The 21002-nt window shown below is 48.9% G+C and overlaps 2 protein-coding genes across 6 annotated transcripts; one reads left to right on the top strand and one right to left on the bottom strand.

Moving 5' to 3' along the window:
* Positions 1-5919: 5919 nt before the first annotated feature.
* cunh14orf180 (chromosome unknown C14orf180 homolog) lies at positions 5920-18198 on the top strand. 5 transcript variants are annotated; one of them, XM_076158507.1, is made up of 10 exons: positions 5920-6424; positions 7273-7303; positions 10317-10403; positions 11606-11726; positions 13576-13606; positions 13698-13806; positions 14401-14599; positions 15198-15361; positions 15535-15667; positions 16306-18198. In XM_076158507.1, the coding sequence occupies exons 1-10, from the start codon at positions 6272-6274 to the stop codon at positions 16559-16561; spliced, it is 1284 nt and encodes a 427-aa protein (XP_076014622.1). In that variant the 5' UTR covers positions 5920-6271; the 3' UTR covers positions 16562-18198. The 5 variants fall into 5 exon arrangements, with proteins under 5 accessions (XP_076014622.1, XP_076014623.1, XP_076014621.1 ...); XM_076158508.1 differs by lacking the exons at positions 5920-6424; positions 7273-7303; positions 10317-10403; positions 16306-18198 and adding an exon at positions 15992-16130 and having other exon boundaries at positions 11080-11726; XM_076158506.1 differs by lacking the exons at positions 5920-6424; positions 7273-7303; positions 10317-10403 and having other exon boundaries at positions 11088-11726.
* Positions 18199-19053: 855 nt separating this feature from the next.
* Positions 19054-20782, bottom strand: tmem179ab (transmembrane protein 179a, genome duplicate B). The gene is made up of 4 exons (XM_076158534.1): positions 20481-20782; positions 19501-19638; positions 19306-19384; positions 19054-19227 (listed from the first exon to the last, which is right to left on the bottom strand). The coding sequence occupies exons 1-4, from the start codon at positions 20780-20782 to the stop codon at positions 19054-19056; spliced, it is 693 nt and encodes a 230-aa protein (XP_076014649.1).
* Positions 20783-21002: the final 220 nt, after the last annotated feature.

Here is a 21002-nt window from a genome sequence, read left to right as displayed (position 1 = left end):
TTTTCTCTTCCTCCCCGTGAGATGGAGTTTTCCAGATCGGCCGCCTTGTCGTGCTTTGTCAGCACAATTTACAGCCTCTATAGATTCCCTGTATGGACAATCTATAAAGTCTTTGCGCCACACGCCCACACAGCTGTTAGAAACCGTGTTGCAGAGGGAGAAATTAAAGAGCTCGAGCAAACGGGGATCTATAAACATATTATGTGCCGTTGTTAATGGAAATGTCATCAGCAGAAATCTCACAGCTCTATTGAGCGATGAGCCAATTTTCCCCTGACTCTCTCCAAACCACTCGCATGTAAAACTGCGGGATATTCCCAAGATGAAGTGTATACAGTAGCCACCCGGTCCAGCACCAAAAAACCACCAAATTTTCCAACCAATTAAATTTAAGCGCTTCTTATCTCTGTTTTGAATGGACGGTAATAAAGAGAATCAGAGAACAGAAGCACAAAGTCTCTCCTGGATGATAAATAACCACACAAATATTTACTGTGTGTTTCCAGTCTCTGCTGGCCACTGGCCTTCTCTGGCCTTCCATAATAATAATGCCCCCATATTGAGTTATCATAAAGCCAGGCGTGTTGCTGTGCGAGGCCTGTATCAGTGCTTCATTGACCGTGACTTTGACCAGAGTCTCTCCTGAGGCGGCTGCATTCCGCTCCAGTCACGGTCACGTCCGTGGGTCAGCGGCTGTGGGTAGAGGCGACGCTTAACCTTTAATTTTATTACAGGTCGTCTCTCAGATATGTCACATGTTCCTACCTGTTTGTTCTGATAGTGTGTCACGCCGGGGGAACAGATCAAATTAAGGTTTTGCCAGTGTTGCGTTCCAAAGGTGGAAGTTCTTATCTTGGCATCAGCGTGTGAGAGGAGGAGGAGGAGGCGGAGGCGGCGGCGGCAACAGCGGCGGCGTCTCTGATGGTCTGTTACGTTCTGATAAACAGAATAATATCCGACAAATTGCTGTTTCACCTGCATGTAGTGGAAGCCAAGATGAAATGGATACAGCAGTTTATATTCCACACACGCAGCGGCCCCTTCTGTTGTCTGAGGGAAGCTCGCACAAAGACAAAAGACACTGGGAACAAGAAAACGTTTAAGTGATGTCAGCGTTTAAATGAGTTCAAGTTAAGTTAAATACATGCACACGTTTTTAAATGTGTTTGCTTGGGATACAGATGAGGAGGTATTAAGATATTTATTGATTTAATTTAATTAGCTGAACAAAGCAGTTGTAATGTACTGGAGCTTCCTGTTGCTCTGTGATGTTTGACATTTGGACTCCTGGTGGAGAAACCTGTAAACAGATGAGTGTCCTCAGTCTGACAGTTTGCAGAGCCGTGGACAAAGCATCATCAAATTATCTCTACGTTTTATATAAACAAGTTGTAGCCGGATTCAAGTAATTCCACCTTAAATGGATTTGTCTTGAATGACTCCACTCCACTCACACTGCCTGTAATCATGGCCTGTGTGCATCTTTGTGTTGTAGGACTGTCACCTCGGCACCCAGCTGGCATAACACTGCTTTGCCCTTCTGGGTCCCTTGAGTAAAGACTGGCCTCTCCTCCAGGCACTCGCCAGCAAAACCCCCCTCCGCCCCCCGAGCCTGGCTGACTGTGTGCTCCACTTCCCTTAATCTGACTGAGGTCATCTGTTTTTGGCAGATTCAAAGGACTCAGTCTCTCGTTATGTGCCTTTGGGAGACCCTACCAGGAGCTGTTGCCACTGGAAAAGCATCGTTCCCAGAGTGTTGGGGAAACGCCAACCCCTCCACAAAGAAGCCAACATGAATTTCCTTGACATAGTCTGCTTGGATATCTGAAGGGAGCTCAGAGTAGATCTGCCTGTGGAGGTGTTCTGGTCTCGTCTGCCTGGGAAGAGACCGGAGGCCTGCGAGCACCTAGGGATCCCCCCAGGTACAGATGGAGGAATACACTGGGAAGAAGGACGTTCCAATTCTGAACCCAGATGAGTAGCGGCAAAGAAACAGATGTCTGTATGTCTTTATGCCCAGGTGCCTGCTGGGTACAGTACGGCCATTCAGTGTAATGAGATGGGGTTGTGTGTGTGTGTGTGTACGGCCTTACAGGTGCCCCAAGTCTCAGACCCATTTCAAAGCGCTCAGAGTAATAGAAGGAGGCGATTTGATGGTAGTTGGAGTATGGAGAGGTTCATAAGTGTGAGGGAGTGTGATGGGACAGAGAGAGAGCAGGTGGAGGGAGTCGTACTCTACAGCCAACGACTCGGCGCGGTGCTAAAAAGCTAACAGCCAGATATGATTGGCTGTCAGAAGTGAATTATGTAATTGTCAGAATTGTATTAACAGTAAAAACGGTGTCCTCTAACGCTGGATGTTGTCTCCCAGGCTGTCTCCCACGCAGAGCCTCCACTCCGGGTGCTTGCCGATAGATGGCACTCCACGCTCAGAATGACACGAAGCGCTGATCCACCAGGCTGGGATCTTCTTATTTCAGGTGTTCAGATATTTATTTCCTTACTAACTCAGTTCTTAACCACTATTTAGGTAGATTAATTTAGTATCTTAATGAAGGCTGTTGCTGAATCATTTATTATTGAAGACACTTAATGACACTGAATTGACCACAGAGAGAGATTCCAACACAATTGAACCTTTGTACTGTTATACTGGAATATTAGAGCCCAATGAATCATAACTTACACAAAAAACATTTAACAATTTGTTTTTCAGCCACAGAGAACAGATATTGATGCGTCCAGTTACTGAGGTTTGTTGAAACGCACAAGTGAAGTCCCTGAATGAGCCACTAGGGGGAGGCAGAGGGGAGCAGAACGATGATGTGTCCCCTTGATAAACAAATCACTGTTACACTGATGACCGTGTAGATATTTCACTACACAATCAGACACAGGCCTGGTGTGAGTCCCACTGTGTAAGAAGGTGCTGAATGAGAGTGTTTACCTCTGAAGCTCTGTTGGAATGTGAACTGATCAAAATGAGATCCTGAATAGTTCTGGATGATGTATGGCCGTGTCGATAGTCATAGAGAGGGGGGGGGGGGGGGGGTTAGGGTTAGTGTCACCGTGTTTACCTGGACAGTGTTTGTCAGTAAAAGTCAGTGGGTCAGATAATTGAGTAAAAAGAGACAGATGGAGGCAGCATTTACTGCTGATTACATGGAGGTCATAAAATGGCTCTCAGTGACTGGGGGTGTCCGGTCCAAGCCCATTAAACTGCCAGAGCCTGAATCTTTAGAGTGGAGAGTGGAAAGGGCCAAGACCAGTAGAGTCCAACATTTAGAGGACAGATACACAGTGTGTTTAACTTCATAAGGATGGAAGCTCGTTGTGTCTGTAATAGAGCGTGTGAACAGACAAGCAGCTCAAACTCTTTCTATTCGCTGGTACAGCAAAAACCTGTATTTGGTGTTTTTTCCTCACTGGGGATGAAACTGCTGTCAATCATCCAGAGCATAAGATTCCAGAGCTGAAGCAAAAGTGCATTGATGGCTGTACTGTGTGTGTGTACAATGCAGAAAGTATAAATAGTTGTGTATATGCTGATGTAGGGCCATGCGCAGTGTGGTGGAACGACACGAGGACACAGGAAGCAATGTTCCCTCCAGCAAACCTGCTGGACAACGCAAAACACGCCGTTCCTACCAACAACGCTTAAAATCATAAAAGATTTATGACCTCGTCGTAAGTCAACTGGAAGAAAGTGTATCTGTTCACGCCGGCTCACAAGGTGCCGGTGGTTAGTAACCAGTCAGGGACCGATCAATACGGATTACTCTGCACAATCACTGACAGTAATTGAATACACTGAGGTTCAGACACGCTGCTTTGTCCCTTTTGTAGCGCCTCGGCTGCGTCCGCTCGCTGAACTCTACGTTTTCGTTAAAGCGCTGTATCGGCTTCCCTGAGCTGTGGACGATGTTTACTGATCATACTGATGTATTTGTCTTCCAACGCCACCGGACAGGCAATCAATATTCCAATTACAGGTGGATTTCCATTCTAGCGCTGCAGAATAGGGAGCATCAGTCAACATCCTTTGTCGAGCCGGTCACCAGAGTGTGGAGGAGGACGTGTCTGCGAGCGAATGATCTACAACTGTCTGCTGCAAATAAGGTCGATCGTCCCAGACTACATTTTCATATTTAAGCTTTATTAAACTAAAAGGCTCCACGCAAATCTGTGCTGCCACCGCTGACAGATCCATATCAATACTTTCAAATTCTGTTGCGTTTTGAGAAGGGAAATGTGACCGAGGCCATAGATAAAGGATAGTTCCTCCCTTTGTCATCGTCGATCATGATGAGAGACGAAACTTCAAAGTAAACAATGTACAGCCTGCTTAGATTAACTGGAGCGGACGTCCTCGCCTCTCCTGCTGCGTGTGTTTCCCGTAGCATGGCTGCTGTCACATGCTGTTAGCCAGGAGCCGAGGACATCCGGGTGCCTCGCCGCAGCGTGCGTCTGTTCAGCTCCACTAGCTCCTAATGAGAAGACGGAGCCCGGTCTTTTCCAATTAGGCCGCCTTCCGTCTAGAGCTTTGTTCGCTTCCCTGCCGTGCTTTAACTCCACGTCAGTGCAAGTGAGCAGCATCACCTGTCTGCTGCTCCCCACCTGCATCATCAGCATAATGGAGTCCAACGGCCTCTGAGGCTGAGTGCTGCTTACTGCTCCTGGGATCTAACCTGAAAGTGGAAGCTGAATGCTGCCTGATGCCCCCCACTCCCCCTCCCCCCTCCCCCCTCCCCCCTCCTCCCTCCACCCTCCACCTTCCCCCCTCCACCTTCCCCCCTCCACCCTCCCCCCTCCCCCCTCCTCCCCCTCCACTCCACTGGCATCCACAGCCATTAAAGTCCCATCCTGCTTAGCTAGGTGGATCGGACAGTAATGGAGACTGACTCTGCCCATTTGCTGTGTGTGTGTTCTCCAATTCGTCTCCTCCTCCGGCTACCGCGGCTGTGTGTGAGTGTGGGAGCGGGCCGGACTAGATGAGTCGCTGTCGAAGTCAGGACCTATTGATGACAGAGCGGATCATCTGTAGCTCGAGCCCCGTGGCCGTCTCTCTCTCTCTCTCTTCCTTCTCTCTCCCTCTATGTCTCTCTCTCTTTCTCTCTTCCCGATCTCTCTCTCTCTCTCTCTCTCTCCCTCTCTCTCCCTCCCTCTCTCCCTCTCTCTCTCTCTCTCTCCCTCTCTCTCTCTTTCTCTCTCCACCTCTCCCTCTCTCTCCCCAGGCGCAGATTGTCCTCACTTTAAAGTTGATTAGCAGAGTGTGGACTAAAGTGAGCAAACATCCAGAGGAGGCTCTCTTCATGAATAAATATTTGCTGTCCTTGTTTGTACAGTGAAGCGTACTCTCTCCCGGTCTCTCTCTCTCTCTCCCTCTCTCTCTCTCTCTCACACACACACACACACACACTGATGCCTCCTAATGACCCCTCGGTTTGTACCCTCTCTCTGTCTGTCTGTCTGGCTCCTGTAGCCGTGCCTGGTGCTCACACAGCAGCAGCCACGCCGCTCTGCTTGTTGGTGCATAACTCTAAATGCACTCCTGCTTTATAAACCCTAAGTGGGGCAGTGAGACTTCCACTGAATCTCACGTGTGCTGCAGATATGCATAATGCACTGTGAGCGTCCGGCAGCGGAGCAGAGTGAATTAGGTCAGCGCAGGAGGACTTAGAGCTGATTGAGGATTGGCTGCGTGTTCTGCATTTGGATGCGTATCACAAATCATGCCTGCACTTTATTTACCTTTGATCAGTGAAAGCTTACAGCAGTGCACTTATTGTACTTTCATTCTCTGTAGGAGTGGAGAGAGATGCACTCTGGCTGAGCCGCTGTACGTGAGCAGAGCGCAGATTGGTACGGGGAGCTGCCACTCAAAGGAGAAATCCCCTCCGACTTCCTCTCTCTCCTCCTTTCCTGGTGCAGCCTGGGAAGGGAAGGGAGGGGAATGGATCTCTTTTCCGTGTGAGTCGCTGAAGCTCTCCCGGCTCGCTCCTTCCCACCTGCCCTTGACTTACTGTGGATAGACGGGAGTGAGAGGAAGCTGTTGTGCCTCTCCCTCCTCCTCCTCCTCCTCCTCCTCCGGCACCTCTCTGTCTGTGTTTGTGCGAGCGGCAGCATTCCTCGGAGCTGCTCTCTCTCCCTCTCTCTCTCTCTCTCTGCGAGCGGCTGCCTCTTCCTACCTGTCGTGCTTCAGCGGAGTGGCCGGGAGGGGAGTGTGTGGAGCTCTGATGGGAGGCATTGCCGTCTCCGGTTGTTACTGGGGATGCTGAACCGGGGGAGGGAGGGCCTGTTTGAGCTGGGACAGCAGCTCCAGCAGCAGGGGGAGTACCAGGCCGCCCTCCACTGCTTCCTCAGCTGCCTGCTGGGACTGACCCATGTGCAGAGCTTCAACTCTCTGCCCAACTGCCTACACCAGGTGAGCCAGATGTTGAACAAACACATGCTTATGCACACACACAGAGAGAGACACACACACCCTTTCCTGCTCTTACATTCCACTGTGCATGTACATGCAAGTCCACATGTAGATCTGTATTGCAGCATGCGTTACTTAGCGTCTCTCTCTTGCTTCACTGTATTGACACATCATTAGCACGCACAGTTGGCTCTACAGCACACACACACACACACACACACACTCACACACACACTCAGAGGACACGTTCAACCTTGATATTTCTTATACCAATGTCAAATGTAACAGCAAAGCCCATGTGTGTCCCTCTGTAGACTCTGACATGCTATTAATAACAACCACACTGCCGGCTCTAATCTGTGATGTGTACCCTCAGTGGGAGCGATAAAGAGAGTGTGAATACTGCTAACTGAGTTTTCCGATACATCCCTATTATTAGGTCTCTCTCCCCAGCTCACCTTGGTGAGAATAGTCTGCACCTCCTGTCTCTCATTGTGCCCCGACTCAGTGGAGCTATTTGGGAATTCACAGGCGTTGTGTTTATTTGTTGTTCAGTCGAGCCAAAGTCTTAGTCGCCGGTGCATCAGAGAGCTTACCAAGGCCTCGGCACAAAGGCAGGGCGACATCTGCTTTATACGTGTTTATTAGTGCCTGATGGAATGTTCCAGATGTCATAACATAACCTTTACTTCACAACTCTGGAACGTGCGGCACTACGGCGAGCAGCGAGGGCGAGCGCGTTGACTTCCTTCATCACGCCCACACACACACACACACAGCCACCGTAATGCTGGCAGTGAATTGTTCTCATACTAACTTGTGTCCCTTATTTGTTTTTGTTTTCACAGATCGCTGAGCTCTTCATCACGGAGAAGAATTGTATCCTTTCCTACCCAAACTGAGGTCCATCACTCAGGGGGCTGGGTGTGTTAGCAGCACAGCAACTATCCGACTGTTTGAGTTCTATTCTTGTACAGGGGGGAGTCGTGGCAAATTTGGTGACAAAGGAAGGATCCTTTATGTGAACGGACTGAATGTCTGACTTCATAATAACACATTAGGCCCAGAACCGTATGCAATTTGTGTGCGGCTCGTGGTGTGTGTGTGTGTGTGTGTGTGTGTGTGTGTGTGTGTGTGTGTGTGTGTGTGTGTGTGTCTGTCTGTCTAAGAGGATTTGTAGGCTCTTATCTCTGCACAACAGAGTGGAAGAGCACTAATTAACCTGCATGTGCACTGACTGGCCCGTGTATCACCACTTCACCGCTCCTATAAACTATGGCGGTATAGTGTGTAGAGATAATAGAGGGAGGGCTTACATTTCAGGATGTATTACCTCCACGCTCTTCCTCCTCCTCCTCCTCCTCTGCTACTGAGGCGCTCCAACACTTAACTTGACGTCTCAAGTGAACTCCCTCAGTGAGACTCGACGCTCTGCTGTCCATTTCCCCAAAATAGGTCGATTTGCTGAACCTCAGCAGCGTGAACATGTATCTGCTTAAGAAGGCTGTCAGCCATGACAGGGTTAAGTATTTCGACATACATCCTGACATACAGCAACATCATGAATATTAATGTTGTCATGGTGTCCTGGCTTGTAAACAGGGCTGTTGTATAGAAGATAGAGTTTCCATGCTGCCTTCTGTTACTTTGTGTGGAACTTTGAAGGGTTAAAAATGCAACAACATCATCATAAAGAGTAGAAACAAAGTGAGATAATGATGGAAAGGATTCTTATACATACAAATGATGGTAATTAAGGAAATAGCAGCGGCTAAAGCAACAACAGAGCCGTCACGTGGTCTGCACAGTCAGATCTTATCTTTTTCCATGACACGATTCAGGCCGTAATTTAGAAGCTCAACCAGCGCCGTTGTGGCTCTTGTGACGCTCCTCTGGGGAGCAAGGAGGAGGAGAAGGAGGCAGAGAAGGGTCAGCACTCTCTGGACTGGAAGCAGGATGGGAACATTGGGAGTTTCACAGGAAGCCAAGTCACATCTTTTAGTTTAAACCACAAAAGCCCCAACAGGAGAAGAAGCAGAAGCAGAATGGACACATTTCACAGGCTTCAGCTTCATTCTGGAGCTCTGGCTTCGTTCCAGGCAGGTTTATTAGGTGGAGCAGATAGTGGCTGTGTCATTACTGCTTAAGGCCTTCGGTGGGCGTTATCACAGCTGACAGCATGTGTAGACGTGACCTTTGTCCTGAGCCAGAAGCTCTTTTGGCTACCGAGTGTTCGGCGGAAGGACGTTTAGATTCTAATCTCCATAATAAAGCTCCACGTCATCGGCATAAACCGAGCTTATCAGTCAACATATGAGCATCACTTCCTATTTTGGTTGATATATGGTGCAGAAAGAATCCACGTCTGAGGGAGAACACAAACACATCGCAGCACCCAGTGTTTAATCAGAGTCGCGTTTGTTATGGATGTTGTTGTTTGGTGCGCCATCGCAGAGTGCACTCCAATTACCGGTCCGGCAGAGGCTGTGTGTGTGTGTGTGTGTGTGTGTGTGTGTGGGGCTGAGTGTGTGTAGATGAGAGTAGAACCTATCCCCTCTTGAGGATTATGCGAGTCTCCTGCTATGTTGTTGTTGTGCGGCTGCCAGGCTAAAAATAGCCGAACGGCCAGCAAAGTTAGAGCTCTGACCTTTTTGCGATTGTTTTCTCCCCATAATCCTTCATCCCACCTGGTCCACCTCAGATGGCCTTAATCTGGGAATCCCGTCCGGATCAAGCCTCCTGCCCGTACTCTAATATCCGGCTCATAATTCACTCAGATGGGTGGTTTGGTTTCTAAATGTGCTGAGTGTTAGAGGCCGCCCTGCTTTGTTCTCTCTTCCATCTTCTGTACGTTGTATTGAATTATTCAGTCGTACACGCTGGAGAGCCGTCAACCCCTCAACATACTGTATGAATGAATGCCGGGCCTCTAATGGCTCCCAGCATCCGTCCTCTCCGCCCGTCATCTCTTCCGGGGCTCTTAACTGATCACAACTACAGATTTCTAAACAGATTGAACTTCTCTTTGCTCCATTGTAGTCCATCTTGCCTCTCCTGGTTTTCGGGCCTTGACTTTCATGTCTCTGTCAGTGTTCAGTGTTATTCTCCTGGCGACAAAATGAAGGAAGCCAGCTGTCCCGGTGTTTGGAGCTGAAACACACCGCCTGCTCTCTGGATACAAACACGGAACTCCAAACATGTTGTAGCTTTTGAGCTTTGAGGTGTTGAGGCGTTAAATATCAAGAAGCGTCACGTGTAAGAACTGAATTAGCTCCGATCTGAATTTAGTGTTTATTCCACCTGAGAGATGTGGTGTAAGTAGGACATTTAGACATGCAGGGCTGAGTTTATTTTAAGCATTCTCCGTTGGTCTTTAAATTCACCTGACAGGCATCAGCGGTGTCACTTTACACTCTCGCTCTTGAACGCTTGTGACAAAGTGAACAGGAGCTATTTATAGCCGCTTATAATCGAGTCTGTTCATAGAAACAGGAAAACTGGCAAGGAGAGGAGATATGTAAACAAAAGATCAAAGGAAAGAGTAAGAACAGTTTCAAAAGAACAAAGAGTGGAGAGAAGGAGAAGAAGTTCTGGCTTCTGTTTCATATTGAGGAGGTTTTTGAGTTATTTCACTTTGTTTTCATAGGTAAAGACAGGGTTAAGTGGATTATGATACAGTGAGATATTGCTGTGAACACACACACACACACACACTGTCAGATCTCCAGCTTGCCGCGGTTGAATCTGCTCTGCAACAGCCAAATGCATTCTGTCACATTCTGTTTGCCCCCCTGAGGTCAAGAGCGGAAAAAGTCAAAACACTGTAGTGGAGTCTGTTTATAACCACAACAACTGTCTGATCCTCCCTGATCCTTCACCCACATATATACAGATGGGAAGGCGCTGCAGTTCATCCAGGCTGAGAAGATGTTCTACGAGGTGGCATTGATCGAACTCTCTGCTCTGCAGGGCAGCACAGGCCAGTATTCCTCATTTTTGTCACTTTCTTGAGAATAGGAGTGAGTGTATGTCCTGCAGCCTGGGATGAGCCGTCCACTCTGTGTTTGGGTGCAGATAAGTAACGGGCAGGCTCATGTCCAGAATCTCAGTTTTATGCTTTATTCAATTCTGAGGCTGTTGGCAGAGCGGCTGCGTTCCATTTCCTCCATAGCAGCGAGTTCAGACGCTGATAGCAGAGTGTGTTTGGAGCGGGCGGCTCTCCAACAGCCTCCAGAGCAAACACCTCCCAGATAAATAAAAGCTACCGATTCATTAATCTGCAGAACCTCTGGACTCTCTCCTCCTCCTCCTCCTCCTCCTCCTCCTCCCTCTGTAAGCTTATACGATATGAAGGCCCACCTGATCTACGTCTGTCTCAATACACCTGGCGAGGCTCTAAGCCAGCGTTCCCAGCAGAGCGTCCCATTCATCAGACGCCTGCCTGTGCCTCTGCCCCTGCCGCTCTGTCTGCTGCTGAGGCAGCAGCGCAGTGTAGCGTGGGCAGAGAGGAGTGAGGGGACAGATGGAGAAGAAGACAAATGGCCACACTTTGCATTATCTCATTAGGAGCTGTGTGGCGCTGTGGAATACTGAAGCCCCTGATTCAGCACTCAGGCCGATTGAGCGGCGGTCTTGTTCGGGGCTTGCAGAGCTGCAGTGCATGAGCTTGTCCTGCGTGTGTGTGTGTGTGTGTGTGTTGTTTTCTATAGGTATTAAATAGTTAATGCAAAGTTACTTATTACCTGCCGTCATGCGTCTGTTTGTCAAACTCATTTCCACCTTGAAAGTGTCACATGTACCGGATGTGTGTGTGTGTGTGTGTGTGTCGAGTGTGTGTGTGTGTTCCAGTGGGCGGGGTGAATGCGTTGTTTGACTCCCTTATCCGCTCTCTCCTCTTATCTCTGCTCTCTCTTCTCTCCAGTCCCCCAGTTGGCTGCACTCTGCTTGCTGCTCAGACTCCACTCCTGTCCCCGCACAGTCCTCAGTGCTGCCAGACAGGCTTGACAGCGGCAGGCTTTGTTTTCCAAAAGTGTAGCAGTACAGAGAGAGGGAGAGAGGGAGAGAGGGAGAGAGCGATAGTGAGCAGCCAGGGACAGAGAGGCGAGCGGAGGAGGGGGAGGACCGGAGTGATTTTCCGGGCCGGGCCGACTGTGATCCTCATGCCCTGTGTTTGTGTCGCAGGCCCTCAGGAGGAGGCCATGCTGGGCTCGGCAGGATGGGCCACACCAGAGGAGCTGTCGGAGCAGGCGTCCCAGGCCCAGCACCTAGAGCGGCTGGCGCAGCTCTGCATCATGAGCAAACAGTAGGTGAAAGCGTGTGCTGCCGGAGGATCGACCGCTCTCTGATTAATGAGCCGCCGCCTGTTCACTGAGCTTAATGGGATCAGAACCAATGAATTCATAGTTAGAACGTTCACTGTGGTGACTCCTATCAGCTGTTATGCTCAGGGTGTGTGTGTGACTCCACAGCTGTGAGGGGAGCTGAGTGTGTACTGCTGCCAAATCAATGAAGGACATTTGCATAATTTCAGTTATCACTTTTATAATGGGAGTGAAAGCAGTGAAGTCACCGATAAACAGACTTTAGGCTCCGTTTGTCATTTTAATCCCTCAGGATGGTTTAACTCTCGTTCCAATCCCATCTTTCACTGCCTGTTTGCATGTAAACACACATTTGTGGAGTGGAAAGTCTGGGCTGTCCCGTGTTTGTGGGCAGAGTTGTATTTCCGTGCGGACGTGGAGAAAAGAGACACCGGCTGTGAGTTTGGACCTTAACAGGATCTGCAGGCTCCTGTTGCAGCAGGAACACACTCTCTGCCTCTGTTGTTGTCATTGTTGAGATTAGCCCATTTAACCTGATTGATACGGAGGAGGAGGGCGGGACGGGAGGTTTGCTCAGTGGGCACGGCGCTGCATTAATGCCAGCAGCGTAGTTAAGCTTGAGATGAGGCTGATTGCGTATGACGGCTGGCAGCTTGGGTTTCTGGGTAAATAAGGACAGGCCGGGAATTTGATTCTGCTCTTTGATCTTCTCTGGTAGACGTCGGAAAGTCGTCCTCTCAGGAATCTAAACACTTCACTAATAAGTGATGATGCAACACAGGAGCGGGCCTGTGCTCTGTGTATGTAGGGCAGCGGCACAGACGTCAGCGCCTCGGCCTCCTTCTGAGCCCAGGACAGGAAGTTGTAATAGTTCGTGAATCTTTCAGTGATGTGGTGAGGAAGTCCTTTGGGCTGATGTAGGGCTTTTCTGTCTGCGATCACATGTCCGCCTGAGAGTTCCTCCTGAAGCCGTGCTAACCCGACACCTGGACATTACTAATTGAAGTGAAGTGTGGCTTTGGGAGACTAAACAGAACTCGCTGCACGTCTATAAACACACGTGAGGGCGAGACGTGTCGACGTGTCCTTGGCTGGCAGATCTGAGGCAGGAGCGGCCGGCGGATTCACGTTCACCTGGTTTGATACTAAACAGAGGGAGCGGCTGGAGGAAGGACACGGCATGGTAAAGCAACCCGCCAGCGCCATGGCGGCTGTAACTCGGCCTGCAGCGCTGGCACGCTGCGAACGTTTCCACTTCAGCCGCAAAGGAGCCCAGCACCTGCAGCCCGCCTTGACTAATCACAGCACACACACACGTTTAGATTTGTGTCGCTTCTCTCGCTCCAAACACTGAAACAGATCCGGTCGGTGCGGCGAGGCGGCGGCGGCTTGCTCCAGTAAACTTGATTGAGGTCAGGCTTTGTCGACGGCGCTGAAAGGCTCATTTGTGTTTAAGTGGAACACGGAAGAGAGAGGAGAGAGAGAGAGAGAGAGAGAGAGAGAGAGAGAGAGAGAGAGAGAGAGAGAGAGAGAGAGAGAGAGAGAGAGAGAGAGAGAGAGAGAGAGAGAGAGAGAGAGAGAGAGAGAGAGAGAGAGAGAGAGAGAGAGAGAGACGTCTCACCTGCAGGTGTCAGATCAGTTACTGAACAATGTTGTTGTCTCTTGATGATTATTTGATTATAAAAGTGGACATTGGAAGGTTTTATTTTTGACTTATCGACACAGTTATGGTATTAACTGAGTCAATGGTGTGAGAATGATTTAGTAACTTCATAAACATTGAAACTATGTAAGGTTAAGTATTAATTGTCCTGTCTCCACTTCTTTCAGGCCTCATCTTGCTTTAGAATACAGCGGTAAGGTGAGTTTCCTTCTCTTCCTCCTCTTATTCCACCTCTGTCATCGCTTCCCTCCATGACCTTTAACCTTCACGCCCTCCGTGCTTCTCTCAGGCAACTAAAATTCACCAGAGGACCTTTGGCAACGACCACCCAATCACCGCCAGGAGCCTGGAGCTCATGGCCACCGTCTACGCTGAGATTGGCAAGACGGAATACTCAGGTAAACACACTTCACACTGCTGTAAACCCAATTGGAGGCTCGGCATGAAACTGCAGCCGTCTGCCAAGTTTACATGAGTTCAGTCTCCTGAGAGGCGACGATACGGCAACATCAGCGTTATTAAGGGCCGGGATCACACCTCTGCTTCCCAGAGGGCTGCGGCGCGGCGGGGAGGCAGTTTGAAGCACTTTAGAGACGCGATGCATTAATGCAGCTCCTGCAGACCGGAGAGGTAAAAGAGGAAAAAGTGTCTGTGACAGTTCAAGGCTGCGGCTTCCTGATGTGCGTTGGCTTGGTTTGCATTATTAAGAGGAGGAAACAGTTTGTGCCTGTTTGTGGGTGTAGCACTATTTGGGAAGGAGTCTGCTGTAAGAAGCAAAAACCAACAAACAGTGTGGAGTCAGCTGAAGAGAGAGGGGGGAGGGGGAGCTGCTGCATGAGGGCGAGCAGAGAGGAAGAGAGAGGAGAAGCAAAGAGCAAAGCAAACTTGCAGTGTTTCTGTCGAGAGCCAGATAGAAAACAAATTCAGGAAATGAAACTAAAGCAGCAGCTGTGTGTGACATTTAGTTTGTGTGACTCCGCTGTCACCCACAGGGCGAGCTCAGCACCCAGCCTGCACCCTCACCCTGCAAACACACCACCCGCCGCTGCTGCTGCTGCTGCCGTCAGGAGTAACGTCAGCATTTCCCTGTTATAAATCTCTCATTCCCATAGATCACTCTATGAGCCGTGTTGTTTACTTTGACAAGCCAGCAAGAAGGAAACCTAATACTCTTTTAAACGCTTTTGAAAGGTCAGGAAATTTTATCAGTTTGGTTGTATTTTGTCAAGACAGTAGTATTTTGTATAATGTTGATGACTTTGGTGAATGTTAATGTTGTGTAAGAGATCCAGACAATCTGTGTTGGCTTCAGGCCCAGGAAGCTTTTCCTCGTAAATATGGAGATATGGAAGTGAAGCACTAAACCCAAATCTGCTTAAACACACACACCACATAATCCCTTACAGATATGGAATGCTTCACACCAACACAGTTTTAGTATCAGACAGTAATCAGTGTTAGAGAAGCAGAAGTCTGATTAGTTCAAATATTGATCTTATCCCCATGGAGATGAAACGCTGCTTGTTTTTGGTTTCGGATCACAAACATTCACACAAAAATCCCAAAGCAAAGGTTGAGGACTAAACAAGTGTGTGTGTGGAGGTTCAGCTGTGTTCCAGGAGCGATCAGACTCCAGCCGGTGCTGACAGGGTTAAACTTTGACATCTTGTCCGTGTGGTATTTGCATGTGTAGCTCTGTATGTTCAGCGTCTCCTCCTGAGCAGACACACGACACACTCCAGCAGCGGCTCGGCTCCCGGCTAACACACAGTCATGGTTCTCTTGTTAGACTCGCTGGGTCAGTGTGTGTCCGCTCTGTCCAAACGCTTCGCCGCCGCCGAGTCCATCAGAGACACCGTCAACTGTCTTCCACATTCCCACCGGGAGAAACACTCAGAGGTCCGTCACAGGAAGGACCCCCACCACCAACAGGAGGACACGCAGAAGGCCAAGGTAGGCATACACACACACACACACACACATGCGTGATGTTTGCTTGACTCTGAGCTCCACGTGTTTGCTGACATGTTAAAGATTTCTACTTGTACTCTCTGACATTTAGCTGTTTGGCCTTTGAGCTTGTTTGTGTGCGCTCAACCTAACCTGCCCCTCCTGTTCCCACCAAGGTGACCAATGGCAGAGTCCCCACCTCCATTTTAAAGAGGCCAGGTCCCAACTACGGGTCGGACACAGAGCCCACCCACAGGCGGAAAGGAGAGCGGCGGGTTCGCTTCAGGGAGCCGGAGACGACGGTACACGGTAAGACTGACCGGCCTGCTGAGATACACAAGCTTTGTTTGAGCGAGCAGAGAGAAAATCCTGCCCCCTGGTGGTTCAACACCTCCACAGTATCAAAGCACTACAGGGACGTAAACGTGACATACAGGAATAAGTGAAAGCTTTCAGCTTCCTCTTCCCTTAAGTACACAAGCAACACAGATGATTTAATGTTTTACTGAGGGGCCAAAGTCCAAACATGAGGATGAGGATGTGATTAACACTTGGTTGGTTGATGATGCATGTAAACGAGGCGGCGTGGAGGAAAGGTCACGCTGATCGGCCTCTTCTCTGTCAACTTCACAGACATTCCTTACTCTGACTGTTTAGGTGGTAAGTCTGGATCAAAGTTTTCACTCACTGTGCATGAGCGCACTTTGTGTTTTCAAAGAATCCAGCGGGTGCGCGCTTGTGTGACATGCATCCTCTTACACGTCTCACCCTCACCCTCACTCTCACCGACCCCTCATCAGCCGCGCACAGAGCGGTGTGTTGCGTAATGAGGCCACGCCCCCGTGTTCCTGCCAGAGTCGTCCTCGCTTTGCATGCTCCACTTCTCCAGTTTCTCAAGACGAGATGCTCATTTACAAATCAAAGTCTCTCTCCTGTCGCCTGTGCAGCGTACGAGACGACGCCGTCCCGCCCCCACCTGGCCTTGTTCACTTGCCTGTTCCTGCTGATGTCATTCCTGGGCGTGGCCATGTACTGCACCGACCGCCGGCGCCCGCAGAGAGTATGCGAGGAGCTGGAGGCCGTTCTGGCTGTTTACCTGCTACATATGAAACAGCTGCTATGGGGCTGCTGGATATGGCTTACCATGCAATGACTGAGAGCGGCCACAGGAGGCGACAAAGAGCTCCGCCTGATCTTTTCTGACCCGACAAACACCTCAGCCGTCTGTGGCGTGTACCCACTCTCACCATGAAAAAGGGAAAATGTGTACATCCCAGAAGTATGTAGCTTCCATGTCTGTGTGTATATACGTATGTTACCAAGGAGACGGGGGTTCCACTCCTTACTCAGCTTCTAATGGCATTTTGCACATCTGCATTGTTGATGTTGTCACATATAATAATCACAACAGCTGTTTGACATCTCCAGCTCATGTCACAGTCTGATGTATGTGAGCAAATGTTTCCATGCAGGGCCGGCCCCAGAGTTTGAGGGGCCCAGAGCCAAGAGCCCCCCCCCCCCCCCAACTCAACACATCAAAAATCAATAATAAATGATAATAGAACTAATGAATTGATCTATATTTAAGGCATGTTGTTTACATCACAGCATCGTGTCATTAATGCAGATTTTTGCAAAAATCACGGACAATCTTGCAATATTGGTAAGTTTGATTTGACTAACCTGACCCCCCCCCCCCCCCCCCCCCCCCCATCCCCCCCTCTTATGTAGCTTAATATATAGGGCCGGCACTGTTTCCATGGAATTCAGATATTTATTTTGTTACAGCTCATCTTGTGTGTGTATATGAGATACTACACAGAAGTGAATGTGTGTGTATATATGGGACAATATACTCATCATCTAAGGTCTATCATGATATTCTGCTTTGTCTTTGCACATGAGGAATGTAGCGACGACTGTGAAAGGCTTCGACTGAAACAGGGACACGTTTTGAGGAGGACGAGGAGTGAGGGACACACACACACACACATACACATAGGGCTCCACGGGGTTAAAACACCTCTTTCCTTTTCACACTTTCCCACTGGTTCTGTTGGGTGATGACAGTTGCAGAGGAGGAGATCTGCAGCACAATCTGACGTCTCTCCTCTCTATCCGTCTTCAGAGAGAGAAAACACTCAAAATGGATGCAAAGGCTTTTGATAGTGTTCCTCTTTATTACTGCTCCAATGCCACAAAATGTTATTTATTCTTCTATGCTGTATGTCTGCATCTAATACTCAACTTTTTATTTTTATTTTTGTTACTGATGAAAAAACAAAACAACAGAATTCAGGTTTTAATCTTGATGTCAAAAGTGCATCAGGCGCTGGATTATGGAACCAAACATAAGGAAACCTGTCAGATCCTCACGTCGGGTTCATTCGTGTTCGTTCAAGGCCAAAACAACAGATATGACAGAAGCAGATGAGATCATAGCAAAACAACAACAAACACCATCACAAAGTCAAGAAATCTTTAAGGGCGCGCGTCTCATTATGAGCAATAACACACAGACACACACACACACACACATCATGTTGTTTCCAGTAAAACATTGTTCTTTATATAACAGGTTTCAGGGAACACACAGTTGGAGTTCAGAGTCTCACAGAGCAATATAAGCCTAAAACACGTCCTGTTATGAAGAAACCAACACTGTACTGTCATCAGCAATAAAAACAACTCATCAACCGCTGTCCTGCTTCTGCACATGTTGCTTGGTAACTGCATTTCACCGCTGTCCAGACATGTTTATGGTCACTTTGAGGGGGAAGTGCCTTTATGGAGGGTTTTCGTTATGATTTTAATTATTGGAATAAAACTGCATATCAAAGCCAGTAAAGAAGATGAGTTGCTTTCTTACTGTTTGGCGTGTGTGAGAGAGAGATGGAGAGAGAGAGAGAGAGAGAGAGAGAGAGAGAGAGACATGCAGGTCTAATCACAGTATACAGTATATTGCTTTGTAGCCTAGGACAGAAGGAGCCTGAGTTACGACGACACAAGATCAGTTCTGTTGCACTATAAGCATCTTAGACCGGCTGCTCTTTATTAAATACTTGTTGCTTTTATAAAATACCTTTATGTAAATGTAGATAAAAGTGTAAATACACAGCGAAAGCACACGTTGTTACACTTTGCCGCAGCATGCAAAGGATCCTCACCAGACCCAGACGCAGTGTGTGCGTCCTACTGGAAGGTGCCTACCTCACACACACACATTTATTGGTTTATACAAAGAACGGCAACGTCCCGTCAACATCTAAGACCCCGACCCCGTTCTGTTTGTCATGCATTTACGTCCATGCAGAGGTTTCACAAAGACAACACCGTCCTTTCAGTCAACACTGTGTCAGTAATATGAACTCTTACACGAGCTGGGAAGAACGTTTTTGTTTGAATCTAATGCATTCACACAACACAGTGCTTGAATACTTGATAAAGTGGAACTCTCCGCCCCATAACGAACCTTTGGGAGCGTTCTTGAGGAAAAAATCAATCTGCTTTAGAGAACAAAGCTAAAAATCTTCCATGTGGTTCAATCCAGAATCAATAAGAGCAGAAGCCAATTGATTTAGATTGTCTACATAGGCAAACATTGGTGTTTCTCATGGCAGGCAAAAGGACTGTAGATGTGTGTGAGCGTGTGCGAGTGTGTATGTGTGTGCGTGTGAGAGTGTGTCCTCAGCTTTCTAGATCAGGCCGATCTTGAGGTCCAAGTCGTAGCGTGAGGAGCGGCCCAGCAACAGGTCCTTCTCGTGGATCAGGCTGTCCAGCAGGTCCTCCTGTCTGTAGTTGTGGTAGACCTTCAGGAAGGCCATGACGGCGATGCCCAGCCAGGTGAGCCAGGCAGCCCACAGGCCAAACTGCAGGGGAAGGGAACCAACGTCAGCATGACTGGTATCCACATTCTATACCGGTATATGCCTCCAAACCAGTCTTACCTGAGCTATAGCAAACTGGTCGTAGAAAGCAGAGTTATCCAGGCCGAGTTCTAGGTCAGTGTCCTGCAGGTCCTCACAGCTAAGACACACACACACACACACACGATCAGGCATTTAGGACCAGTGGGTTGCGATGTTGTGAATTTGTCCTTAAGATCACATTTGTTTGTGCAGATAGTTGGTTGCCCCCCTCACCTGCTGGGCATGGACCCTCCCTCAGTGATGGAGTCGCACCACAGGTTGAACCCCACGCTGACGATGGTGCTGGAGAGGAAGACTGTGAACACCACCAGGGAGCTGATGAGGAGGTTGAGGAAGGCGTTGAAGATGGAGCTGCAGGAAGGGGCAGAACAGAAGTGTTGATCTCTCCATAAACTCAGTGACTCCTTATTCCCACCCGTATTCTGAAAAGGCGGGCAATCAGTCATTAATCAATTAATCAATCGTTAATAATCAATTCATTTGGGGAAATTAGACAAATCAAAACATGCCGGAATACAACAAACAGCTTGTGCCCCCTTGTCCTGCCTCATAACTCCTCCCACCGGAGAACAGGAGACAAGATTGACAAGTGAGGTAGGGAGCCCCCTTGTGGTAAATGGTGGTATGTTCTACGCTCCAAATCAGATTCTTCAGATTCCATACTTAAACCCCACAAATGTAGAAAGAAAATTCAGATGTTTCAGGGTAAAATATAGCGAAACACTTTCTAAAGCTCGTACTTGTAACTAATCTAGAAGCTTTTAGAAGCTGTTATTAGCCATGGGATCAATATGGCTCCATTTACTGGCCTGCAAACCTGGAGAGGGAACAACCAGACAAATCCAGAATGCTGCCACTTACACAGAATGATGTCAGTGATGTAATTGACCTTCAGAATCGCCTACAATACATTCAAATCATTCCCTATATGAATCTCTGTAACCTGCGGAGGCCTGGAACTACATGTTGACGGTGCCTACTGTCAAACTGAAAACACACCGACAGGCCGGATCGATAGGAATTATGACAATTTATCAAAATCAGCAGCACGTGAATGCACCATCGCCATCATTAACTACGTGATTGTAATGGACGCCGCTGACTGATGTGTTTCTAAGATGATTTATGGTCAATGAAGCCGACAGAGACACACTGGAGCCCCATGTCTGTCCCCTGCGTGGACCGTCACTCACTCGTCGTGTCCTTTGCACAGGAGGAAGAGGAGCCTCCACGCCTGCACTGCGGACAGGATAAGGGACGCGATGCCGACGAAGGTGATGAAGCTGCAGGACGACTCAGGTCCCCACTCCTCCACGATGAAGCGCTGCTTGGACACCGTGATGTTCTCGTTCTGCCATATGCCGCGCGTGAACAGCAGACATTTTCCGTGGAAGTCCTCCGTGTTTTCGGACAGCGGCACCACGGCGATGAAGCCGAACACGAAGGCTAAAAAGTGAAGGATGCACTGGGCGAAGATGAGATTATCAAGCGCCATTTTTCTGTCTCCCTCCTCCGCTCTGCGTCCAGCCGGAGAATGTGCGCGTGCGCAGTGGGGCGGCGGAGGCGCAGCATCCCGATGCACAAGCAGACGGTGTAGCGTTCAGGCTCCGCACCGGCGTCAGCACGAGAAGGTGAGGCCTTCAGGCTCCGCACCGTCAGCAATAGACAGTGAGGCCTTCAGGTTCCGCACCTTCAGCGCGGACACGATGGCCTCG

Source organism: Genypterus blacodes, unplaced genomic scaffold (genome assembly GCF_046128005.1).
Source record: "Genypterus blacodes isolate CSIRO-AG114 ecotype Tasmania unplaced genomic scaffold, CSIRO-AGI_Gbla_v1 ptg000082l_1, whole genome shotgun sequence".
Lineage (NCBI taxonomy): Eukaryota > Metazoa > Chordata > Actinopteri > Ophidiiformes > Ophidiidae > Genypterus > Genypterus blacodes.
This window is presented reverse-complemented; position numbering and strand designations above follow the sequence as displayed.

Bases quoted from the DNA above. Each gene is read 5' to 3' on its own strand.
- cunh14orf180 (XM_076158506.1), top strand. From the start codon at position 11,218: ATGTACCGGATGTGTGTGTGTGTGTGTGTGTGTCGAGTGTGTGTGTGT. The intron at 13,607-13,697 runs GTGAGTTTCCTT...TGCTTCTCTCAG, and splicing joins CTTTAGAATACAGCGGTAAG to GCAACTAAAATTCACCAGAG. The intron at 15,668-16,305 runs GTAAGACTGACC...TCGCCTGTGCAG, and splicing joins GCCGGAGACGACGGTACACG to CGTACGAGACGACGCCGTCC.
- tmem179ab (XM_076158534.1), bottom strand. From the start codon at position 20,782: ATGGCGCTTGATAATCTCATCTTCGCCCAGTGCATCCTTCACTTTTTA. The intron at 19,639-20,480 runs GTGAGTGACGGT...CCCTTCCTGCAG, and splicing joins CTGTGCAAAGGACACGACGA to CTCCATCTTCAACGCCTTCC. The intron at 19,228-19,305 runs GTAAGACTGGTT...CTTCCCCTGCAG, and splicing joins ACCAGTTTGCTATAGCTCAG to TTTGGCCTGTGGGCTGCCTG.